At 42.1% G+C, this 11,421-nt stretch overlaps 1 protein-coding gene across 1 annotated transcript; it reads right to left on the bottom strand.

The window, feature by feature from the left end:
* Positions 1 to 505: 505 nt before the first annotated feature.
* Positions 506 to 7,725, bottom strand: RAG2 (recombination activating 2). The gene has a single exon (XM_069221817.1). It carries the CDS (start codon positions 7,710 to 7,712, stop codon positions 6,153 to 6,155), a length of 1,560 nt encoding a protein of 519 aa, XP_069077918.1. The 5' UTR covers positions 7,713 to 7,725; the 3' UTR covers positions 506 to 6,152.
* Between the last annotated feature and the right edge of the window lie 3,696 nt (positions 7,726 to 11,421).

Genomic DNA, 11,421 nt, shown 5'->3' with positions numbered 1-11,421 from the left:
TCATGATGCTTTGTATTATGTTTTAAGAACATACAGTATTTGTGTTGGGACAATGTACATGAACCTTGCAGAGCAAGTATAATGAATGTGTTATACTATATTTAGGACCTAGACTTGAATACTCAACTAATGTACCACAGACAGTCTTCGCGGCTTTGCAGGATAAGATTTCTTTGTAGGCAAAGTGATTAGCATCATGTTTAGTGAAGAACACTTGCACCTTTTGCTAATTGTCCCTGCAGCTGCGAGGATCAAAGAACAAACCTGTCCTTGTGAGGCAACAAAATGCACAAAGAGGAGACAGGAACAGCTAGTGTGTCTAAAACCATCCCTGCTAAAGAAGAGTTGGTCAACCACTGAGTCTAATAACCAAATCATTAAATCGTTTCCTTTTAAGATATTTCTGTATGCCTAATGCAAATCAATAAAAATGGAAAAATAGCAAGAAAAGTAAAAAAAAGTCAATAAATCATCCAAAATCAATACCTTTATTTGTCAACTCATTTAATCAACGTTTTGTCATAACACAAACAATTCATTGAAATAACAGATATAGATCAAAACCTGGTTAACAACAGAACACCATGACCACCTTTGGACACATAAAATCACAATTGCTAAAGACCTGATGATTACATGTACTTTGGAACAAAGTGACAGGGAAATTTTGCTTTGTAACCAGAAGTGGCCTAATGGTTATACAGCTGAAAGCATTGTTGAATTAATGTGTTAACAAGTGTCAAGACCATACATTTTTCTAACCCAAAACCCCAGGGAAACTTCCCAGAGATTTTCAGTTATTTGATGATTCAGGCTGAATTGAGCATGGATTCTAGATTAATCCAGTGTGAACAATTCACAGTGGCAGAATATTCCCCAGGCTAAATACAACACCTGCTGATTTTTTTAGGTCTGACCTTTTAGACAGCTTTAGTTGTCTCGCCAGATGTTTTTTTCCCCCAAAATATCACACATACATTTCATACATAGAAGGGATGTTGGTCCTCCGACTTCATCCATTGATCTTTTAAATTTGTATTCACATTTTGCTTCCACCCACCACAGCATACAGCGTTGGGCAGTGGCTTAGTCCACTTTACCATTGGCTCCCTTTACTATAAGTCACAGCTGAAACCCTCCGCACATTTTTTATATCTGTCTAAAAACAACTAATTTCTCTTCCGTTGCAAAGCTGATTCAAACGGATACTTCTTATTTAATTTGCTTTTTATTTTCACTTTAAATATAAGCTGTTTATTTTGCCTGCACCCTTTTTACAATACTATGTTATAGAGTATTTAAGTAACATTGTATTTGCCTGCAATTTGCGTGTTTGGCTAGATGGTGATTTATTCTTGTCTTCAGCACAAATAATTAAATGTGTGATATAACTGAAAATATTGCAAGTATAAGACAGCCAGGCACAGATGATGGCATACTTTTTATTTTTGTGACATATAATCCCCATAAAGAATTTAAAAAACATTAACGACTGCACCCGAATTCCAAGGTTAGAGCTATTAACTTTGCCAATGATTTTTAGTTTGTGTATGTACAAATATCTCACCCATTACACTTCCCGCTCTACAGAACTTTTTGGTTTGCTCCTTCTACCGGTACCTTTTTAGGTCTAGCTTCAGATAGCTTTAACCATCTGACAGGCCTCACCTCAGCACAACACACAGCTCCTAACACAGCAAATAATTGCACTGGCTCACTGGCATGTTCTCATTGTTCTGGGACCAACCCTTGGCATTTTGCAGATTGTTTACATTTAGACTGCTTACAGTGGCATGTATGTATGCATGTATCTCTTATTTTTATGCCATAAACCTATCCCAAAAACAGCTGAGTGATATCCAGGGTCAAAGGCAAAGATACAATCAATCAATAACTGAAAAGGTACGAGGAGTCTGGGAGGAGAAGTTGACTGTCACTGCTTTGTGATGTATTGTTCTTTAAAAAGATCCATCTTCAGCTTTTAGCTAAATTATTTCAAGGCTGTAGGTTTCCAGATGGATTTATGGATTGTTTCAAGGTTCTGGGTGCAGAGATGGAGAAGGCCTGTTGCCCTATTTTATATTTTTACACTTCCTTGGTTCTAGTCTGATGGTGTCCTGCACAAGGGTGCCCTGAGAGCCAATGGTGATGGTGAGCTTCTCAGACAGAGAGGCAGGGCGTCGTAACTGCTATGTAACTGATGGAACTGGTTTTGAAGATAGTATAGGATAGAAGGGGGATCAGGTGAAGTTCTTTCAGGATGGGTTGATGTGGTTATATTTCTTCAGGCCACCTATAAAAAGTGCTGCAGCATATAAGATGACCTTGAGGGGCGGGGTAGACTCAATGTAGAGTCTGGGAGTCCAGGGAGCAAGACATCGCCACCATTCATTTGCAAGAGTACAGGGCTTGAACAGTGGTCACTTTCTGGGATGAACTTCTTCTCTTTTTTTTAGTAGAGAGAGCTGGTATGACATCTTTATTTTTTGGGGGTGAGGTGTGTGTCTGAAGTGAATCCAAGTGACTTGGCATTAGGTAAAAGCTATGGTTTCAAGCTGTCAAGGTGCATGTCATTGAGCTTGTCTGGGCTAGTAGATGCTTGGAGTTTTAGCATGCAACAAAAGTTCTGTCTTGATGGTGTTGAACTTGAGGTAGGGGTTGAACATGTAGGTCTGAATGAGGTGCAGGCTGTGTTGGAGGTGTTGGGAAGTATATATGAAGTTGAGGAGACTTTCAAGAAGAGTTGTGTATCATCAGCATGTTGGTGAATTTTGAGGCTATTATTGGTGTGTAGGCCCCTAAGGGCATTTATGTGGTCAAGAAGGTGTCATTTAGAGTGTGTAAAGTAGGTGCAGCAATAGCTGAAGACAGACTGGAAGTTGTGCAATAGATATTTGTGGTTAATGTCATCTTGGAGTTGAGTGTGGCTACTGTTTTGAACATCTTGGTGAGTGTGTGGCCAGCATTTGGACAAATCATCCCAGTCTGTTTCAGGTAACTTCAGTACTGAGAGAGACTGGCCTGTCTTGAGAGCTACTAAAAAGATACCCTGTATGAAGTAGGGGTGTGAAGGAGTGAGAGAGCTTCTCCAGAGAGACCTTTGATGAAGGAAGTGTGTAACACATCATCTTCTTTGGGGAAGTGGAGAATGCTAGTGATTTCTGCAAGAGATAGCCCTGTGAAGGAAGACGGCTGCAGGATGATAAAAGAATGGAACGATTTGTGTTGTTAATGTGCTGTAGGATATTTTGTAGTTTTTTACTGAAGATGCTCATGGCACTGCAAATGTCCACAGAAGAGGGTCAGGTGCGGGTTGGTGCAATCTTTGTCGTGAGGTGTGTTTTGCTTTTTGTTCGCAGCTTCATTGCTGGTTTTGCTATAGTACTTGACTTTGGTTGATGGGTTTCTACAGTAGTGTGGTGCCACGGGGAGTGCTGTTCTTCTTCCATTTTCATTCTTATCTGCTGTTGTCTGTGTTGTCGGTGAAGTCTTTGGAGTACAAGGGTACTGTAGGCTTTGCTTGCAATTGTGTTTTAGATGGAGCATGGGTGTCCACATGGTTTCCCAGAAGGTGTTGGTGATGCATGTTAATGTAGCCTGTTTTACGCATGCATTTAATAAGTCACGGCTCCTTCCTGAAGTGTCTTCATTCCGCAGGATGGTCCCCACCTCCAGGAAGCATGACCTAGTCAGCCGCATAGAGGGTACCCAATGTGGCTGCCAGTGGCAGGCTGTCTATCTTTAAGCCCCTCTGCTTGTCAGACCTTTCAGCCATAAAAGCTAGACTGCCATAGTTTAACACAGGCTAGCAAGTGAATGAATACCTTGAATTCTTAGGGAAATCACCTCGTATGAGATGGCTGCTATGTGAATGTAATGATGTAACAACTGTGTTACATAAGTGGATTTTCATCTTATTACAATGACAACGTTGAATAGTCTGTTTATGTTTGGCTGAAAAGGCTCCTGCCTGCCCTGCTCTCAGGGAAGAAGCTGCTGTTCTTAGCTGCTGGTACAGGCTCTATAGCCACAGAGAGGGGGTTATGTGCAGCACGTGCTACTCCTTGGCACTTCCTGTTTGCGATGCAGAAGTGTCACTTTGCAGCTGGTGCCACGCCAGGAACATTTGAGTCCACTGTGGCTGCATCCACCCTTACTAGAGATGGTGGCTCCTTTGCTGGATCTGTTTTTTTTTGTGACAGCAGGACAAACCTGCTTCTGTTTCCCCCTCCAAGTGGGTAGCCCCATGTGACCCATGGCAGGTCATTTGCAATCTACATGAAGGCCTCACCCACATGCTGCATCTGCTTATCTGAGCTAGTCTTTGGAAAAAGGAATGGATGTGTACAGGTTCCTGGGAGACTTCTCCAATTGTGGGATCTTCTTCTCAGCTTCAGGCAGTGCTTAATTTGTAAATAAAAACGTGCTGGTGCCCAAAGCCCTCCTCTTAAACAAGCAGCGGCTGCAATTAAATGTGGGAACGCGGAATACTACGGCAGTGTAATCCTGAAGGCATCTCGGGCCACTTCAATCCATTTAAAGCCACTCCCCACCCCTTCAGCTCATTCTAGCAGCTTCCTGCTTTCTCCCTTTGTGATGCTTTTTCGTTTTTCCCTTCCTCCGTCTTTCACATATGTGTCTTTTGCTCGCAGCAAATGCTTGAGGTAGAAGAATAAGCACCGGCCCTCAAAAATAAGTGCTGGTGCTCAGCACCGGCAACAACAAGCACAAATTAAGCACTGGCTTCAGGGAGGGGTTGAGTGCATTTTGATGCTGGTTTTTGTTATGGCTATAAGGTGTTGGCAATTTCATGGAGGCTTGTATGAGCCCACCACTATCCCAATATGCCACCCACACCCGTGAATGCTGTGCTGATTGACCACACCCTTTCCCTTATACAATAGTCCCTCTAGGTCACCAGTGAATGTCTAGATCTGCTGCCATGATTGTTTCGCCGTTGATCTCTTTTTCCAGGAGGCCAGTATGGATGCATATCTGTGTACCTCAGTCCTAGCTGTAAAGCAAGAGAATGATCCACACGACAGGGGTAGGATAGCACATGATGAACCACGTGCAACTAACTCATGTGAGGTGGGGTGTCTCTTTGTGTTTACTTATGGGCCAGTGGTGCTGATAGCTCAACTTAACTCTGGCCTTTCCGTTATCTTCTCTGTGTTAGGCCCTGGTTGTCAGTGGATGACTTTCACCAAAAGTGATTGTTCTGGGCGCTGAATTGTCTGGTTCTCAAACCCTAAACTCTATAATGTCTGATCCGGAGAAAACAGACCCTGTTACACAGCAAGGCGGAGGAGCAGACAATGCTGCTCCCACCTGCCCAACAGGCTCAAGCCTATTCTGACACTGCACCATCCCATCCTTACTCAAACCAGCTGTCCCAGTGGCACTTTTTTCTGAAATTGGGGAATCCCACCTGGAACAGTTCACAGACCTCTGGGTCTGTGGAGTTATTTCCCTTTGTGGGAAGAAAACCCATAATCAACAGTTTGTTGAGCAAGGATACAGACAGAATTGGGGATTCTGAACCTGGTATCCCACTCCAAAAACTGGCAACCTTGTAATGGGGACATTTGTAGGGAAGGCATTCATTTGTACTTGTATATGTTAAGGGATCTTTAACTTATTTACTGCTTGATGTTCCGATGCATTGGCTGAGAGGCTCTTCCAAACCTGCCGAACGGATCCCATGCCATGTGTGATCTCTGGGTCGGTCACAGCATTTTAATCAACAGAGCTTTGCATGCTGGCACTTGTTGGCCTCTACCTATGATAGAAAGCAGTCCTGCAAGATCAATGGCTGAACAAAGTATGTATAAGATGCATCCACTTGCTTGCACTGCTGGACCATGCAAGCACCACTGTTTAAATCCATGCACTTAAATCTCCTATTTTGAGCCCTTGACATTAGAAAGCTGGTTCTCCCTGGTTGTTGAAATCTTATCTCACCAACCTCTTCCTCAATCTAGAATCACAATACCAATGCAAAATGCTTACTTCATCTTCTGGCGTTTATTGCTTGAGATGCCCGTTATGTGGTACGTTCTGGGATATTATGCCCAAACATTTTCTAGCATGCAAAATAAATGCTTTCTATGTTTATGCAAAGCACTTAAAAAAACAGAAATATCATACTTCTATTGAAACAACCTTCTGATAAAAGATTTCTTGATGGGAGTTCGCACCTTGCTGGGTGTTTTTCGGTGAAGAGCCTTCATGGAGGTTGTTTTTACTGGAGGCACCTTTTTCGGCGTCTGCATGTCCCTTGCCACCTTGCTGTGATCGTTGCAGAAATATTTGGAGTTTTCTTGTGACAGATGCAGCAGCATGGTCTCTGACAAGCCCATGCACTGGGCATGGACCCAGTGACCGTCTCCGTTGGAGCAGAAGATCATAGCTGGTTTGTTGAGTTCAGTGGAGTAGTATGGCACCCAGGTGTTGATGTCAATGTCGCAGCCGGTGCTGCAGGTGATCCAGTAGCCTGTTTCTGACTCATCTTCGTCGTCGTCTGAATTATAAGTGTCATCGTCATCATAAAGACTGGTCTCAGCCGTGATATAAAACTCTTCTGAGTCTTCCAGAGGCATGGAGTCCTCTTGATCCTCTGTGCTCGCCATGTTGCAAGACTCTGTGACTTTCTCTTGCCCAAAGTTCAAGACATAGAAAAAGTTGGAGTCAGTTGCCTGCTGCTTGTTGTCTCCAGGTAAGCCAAAAAGCACAGCACCATTGCCCATGTTGCTGCCAAACCAGATCTTGCCATGCTTGATCTCTGATGTCCATTCTGGGCTATCTTTCCTTGAGATCTCAATGCTGTCATCTTCTAGGGTGATGGCATGGCACACCATCCTCTTCTGGGTGTCAGATTCATAACCGCCAACAATAACAAAGTCTTTGCTGCCAATCTGAGTGACAATGGCACTTGACAATGACAAACCACCGGGAAGCAGTGTGCAGCTTATGGATGGGCTACCAAGAGGCAAATCAATTTTTAGTTTGTACAATGTTGGTGGGCGGCTATTGCTTTTGAGGCAATGGCCACCCAAAATGTAAACTGTGTTGTTTCTGGCCAAAGAAACATGGAAGGAGAATCCATGTTGAAGCTGTGGTAGGGCATACGAGGTGGAACATCCAAACTCAAGGTCAATCAAAAAAACACAGGGCTCACAGTCCTCAACACTGTTCCAGTTCTCTGAATTCCTCAGCCCCTGGGGAATATAAGATCTTCCTCCAAATATCACACACATCTTTTTGCCCCTGCTATAAACAACATTAATAGAATGGCCGTATCGTCCCACAGGGATGTCTCCTTCCAGTTCTTTCTCTGTGCAGCAGAAGGTGGTCTTCTTGTTTGTGCGATAGATGGTGGACATGACATACATCTTGTTGGAGAGTTCATTGTTGGGTGTTTTCCCGCCGTGGATGAGATACTGACTCTCTTCCACCTCAGAGTTCCCTGCTAGGTTGCAAATAGCTGGATACCGCAGTGGTGGGAGGTAGCAAGAGTCATTAGAAAAGGTGGTGGGTCTAAGTTTGAGCTCATCATTTTTTAAATCGAGAAGAAAAATTCCAGTTGGGCAGGATCGTTTCGGCCATCCCTTTTGCCCGAAAAGGAAAACCTCATCCTTAATTCTTAAGAGAGAAAACCCTGGTTGGATCAATGATGAGTTGTTGGTGACTGATATCATCTGAAGGGACATCTTAATTCACAGCAGTGCTGCACCTGCAACAGCCAAAGAGAGTTCCATTAGACATGCACAAATGAGACAAAATAGAGATATTTTAAATAGGTAATTCTTACTCTCTAACAAGGACCAATGAGAACATTTTACTGTACCACTACTTTTGATTTTAATAGGATTCTCTGTCATCTCTTCTTACTTGTAAAAAAGTTAATTTTGTGGTTACCATTTAAATATTTAGTAGACTTTGCTTACTCTTGGGTTTTGGCTTTTCTCTGACTCTAGTTTCAGCTGCTAGTAGTCATGCCACAGTGATAAAGACACCAAAAAATAAGATGACTGGCATGCTTGAATTTATTTCAGCCACTCATAATTATTTTTGACCAAAATGCAACCTCATACATGAAACGACCATATCCAAATCAGCCTTAGTCCTGCTCCAATAAAAACAGTCTAGCCCAAAATATACTCTATGACAGAAGCAATCTCAGGCCAGTTATGACCCAGTTATGCATCATCAGTGAAATATGACTTGGTTCCTGCTGTAGCAGAATGTGCAAAGAACCCTCATCTAGTCATACTCATTGCACTTCAGACATTACACTGAGGATGTCACAAAGTGATGGGTGAAAGGTGTGAATTAATTCACTGTTAATTACTTGGACCGCATTTGAGTCCATCTTTTTTGCCGACCATGCTACCTCAGACAGGAACCAGAGATTTGCGAATTGGTCTTGTGCCTGCTCTGTAGGTCCTGTGCTCGATGTTCCACAGTACTCAAGCTATAGTTCACCCTAAAGGCCAAATAGGCTGAAACAGACATGGGGGTCTTTGTTTTCCTGTTAAGATGGGACCTGGCACTGCAGAGTAGCCTGTTCGTATAGAAATAGGACCATCGAGGAGGCCACCACCAAGGGAGAAGACTGCAAGAAGGAAGTCTGTATCAGCAGACAAACAGCTGCCTGGTAGTTGGCATTCTGCTGATGTCGGTGCACTGCAGCTCTCCATCATTGTTCTGCCCTCTCCCGCCCTAGTAGCAGGCATTACAGGGCTGCGGACTGGCCTGCTCCAGAAGCAGCATGACTACTCTAGGTATTGGTACTTTACACAAAAAGTCTTTGTCAATAGAAAGAAAAAAGCTGTCTCTAAGCGAAACCTAAAAAATCAAGGAAGCTAGGTTTTAAATTTAAAACTTTCTGCCTCAAGTAAAGATCTATCAATTTAAAGAAATCACCTAAACTAGCCAAACTGCTTACCATCGCCCACAGCTAAAAATGACATTTTTTTCAATTTTACAAAAAAAGCCTTTACATTTAGAAACAATGAAATTCAAGATCACCTCAAAGGTTAAAAAAATGATTAACGGAGTTGTAAGTAACATATGAAATGTCTGTCTATCCTGCAAGCCTAAGAACTCAGCCCACACCCCTTTTATTAGGTCAGTTACTCAAAACACATCATCTCCATCTTTGCTTATGTTGAATTGGACTCTCCTATTATTATATTATAGTTTTGGACCACTCTTTTTATTTTCATTGTGTTGTTAAAGATTTTCCATGTAAAGCAAGCCAATACCAACTTGCAGCTGTTGACCTATAGAAAACCTTCAAACAAATATAAAGCCGTGACTTACTTATCTGTTATTCCCTTCTTCATTGCACCTTGTGCTTGCACTCTATCTGATTGTGAGCTTGGAGGATAGATAGCATAGCTTTATGCCTCGTCCCCTCTCCTTGGGCTCCTTCCACTCCTTGTGCATAGACACCATCTTGTGTCTTGTATCCTGTGCTCACCCAGTTTCCTAATTTCTCTTGTGCCTGGGTGACTGATCTTCAACATAATTGGGAAGTCAAGTAAAAAATATATGTAAGAGCATACTTGCATACCGGTGTCCAACAATTTTGTTGTACAACAATATCGAGGACAGGATAGTAAAAGAAGTGCATTTAGGGAAGCATGAATTTACTATTCCTAACTCTACATCTATCTACCTTGAAGATATATGTATCACGTACAGTGCTTAATTTGTGCTTATTGTTTCATGTGCTGAGCACCAGCACTTATTTTTGAGACACAATGGGAAAGACGGAGGAAGGGAAAAACGAAAAAGCGTCACAAAGGGAGAAAGCAGAAAGCTGCAAGAGTGAGCTTAAGGGGCAGGGAGTGGCTGTAATGGATAAAGAGGTCCAAGATGGCTTTAGGATTACGATGCCTCAGTATCCTGTGCTCGCACATATAAATGCAGCAGCTGCGTGTTTAAGAGGAGGGCTTTGGGCACCGGCACCGGCACCTTTTAATTTACAAATTAAGCACTGATCACGTAGGTACATATATGTTGAGTTAGGTAAAGTAAAATCTAGACTTACTTACCTCTCAATATGTTTTTCGAATATTCTGTCCTTGATATTGTGTACCATCGATATTTTGGTTTTGATGTTCAGAGGGTACACCTTGCATACCCAACAATAAAAAAAACATTTCAGAATGTAGAGACTTTAACCAAGTGCTAATATGGTGGGCACGAAGGAGCACACACTGGATAAGATGGAAGCCATGGTTGGTTTGGTCACTAACGGGGGGGTGGGAGGCAACAGCTGCAACTTTAATTACATTTTCAAAGCTTTATATAAACAGAGGTTGTGTTTTGCCTATTTAGCTACTGTTGCTACTGAGATATGTTCCCGTCAAAACTATGTTGTGCTTTGAAAGCAGTAAATTAGAAAAAAACATATGTCCAGTTTCTGAATTTAATTTTGTGAAAGTCGCAGCTGAAATGGAAAATAAGAACAGGAGTTTAAATATCAGAATTAATTCAACTTGCAAGACTCTCCAAAAGTAACCATTAATCAGTCACACGTGAAGATATTCCAACACCTGAAGCATCATGAAAGAATATCCAAGGGGAAGCAGTGATTCCTTCAGTACTGCAAATAATCCATAGCAATGACAACCCTGAAGAATAAACACATATGGCCTGATGTAAAAATACACATTGTGCTTGCAGAGCTTGCAATTCGCAAAATCACAGGGTTTATGACCGCAGAATGGCTTTTTGGTATATTCTAATAACGCAAAATGGATTTAGAAACCCAGAACAAAAGGGTGTGTTTACGGCACCCCTTCCAAACTGCGATTCAATAACGTATGGTTTGGAATTCAAACCCATTCGCAAAACATTGTCATTTTGAGACAACTCAATTGTTGGGGAGTAGGCAGTGGTCTATGGGACCACTGCTGACTCTCAAAACCAAAAAATCTCCTTTTTCTTTCAAAATGAAGCCGTTTTCGTTAAGGTAAATGGAATGCACTTAACAAAAGTACATGTTATTTGAAATGAGATCACAGACATGGAGATATAATGGTGTTTGGAATTTTGTGAACCAGCTCTTCAGTACATAGGTTGTTTTGCAAAATTATTTTCCATTTGCAAAAAGTTGGTGTGCAATTTGCGACCACTTTTTGCGAATGGAAATTATGTACATCATTCCCCTGGTGCTGTGTGCGAAAAGGGGAAATAGGGTCACAAAAAACAATGTCAATATGAATCAGTTAATAGATGTTCATCCATCAAGTAGACAATCAGTAGCAAATCTTCTTCTGATCAGACTCTGCTGGGAACTTAGGCGCTACTTTTTGCCTTTTTTCCTAATAAAATAGTGGGAAATCAGCAAGCTGGAGGCATGCACCAATTTTACTGATGCTTTAAAGATGCTAAAGCCTTTGAAGC

Source organism: Pleurodeles waltl, chromosome 3_1 (assembly GCF_031143425.1).
Source record: "Pleurodeles waltl isolate 20211129_DDA chromosome 3_1, aPleWal1.hap1.20221129, whole genome shotgun sequence".
In the NCBI taxonomy this organism is placed as follows: domain Eukaryota; kingdom Metazoa; phylum Chordata; class Amphibia; order Caudata; family Salamandridae; genus Pleurodeles; species Pleurodeles waltl.
This window is presented reverse-complemented; position numbering and strand designations above follow the sequence as displayed.

Bases quoted from the DNA above. Each gene is read 5' to 3' on its own strand.
- RAG2 (XM_069221817.1), bottom strand. From the start codon at position 7,712: ATGTCCCTTCAGATGATATCAGTCACCAACAACTCATCATTGATCCAA.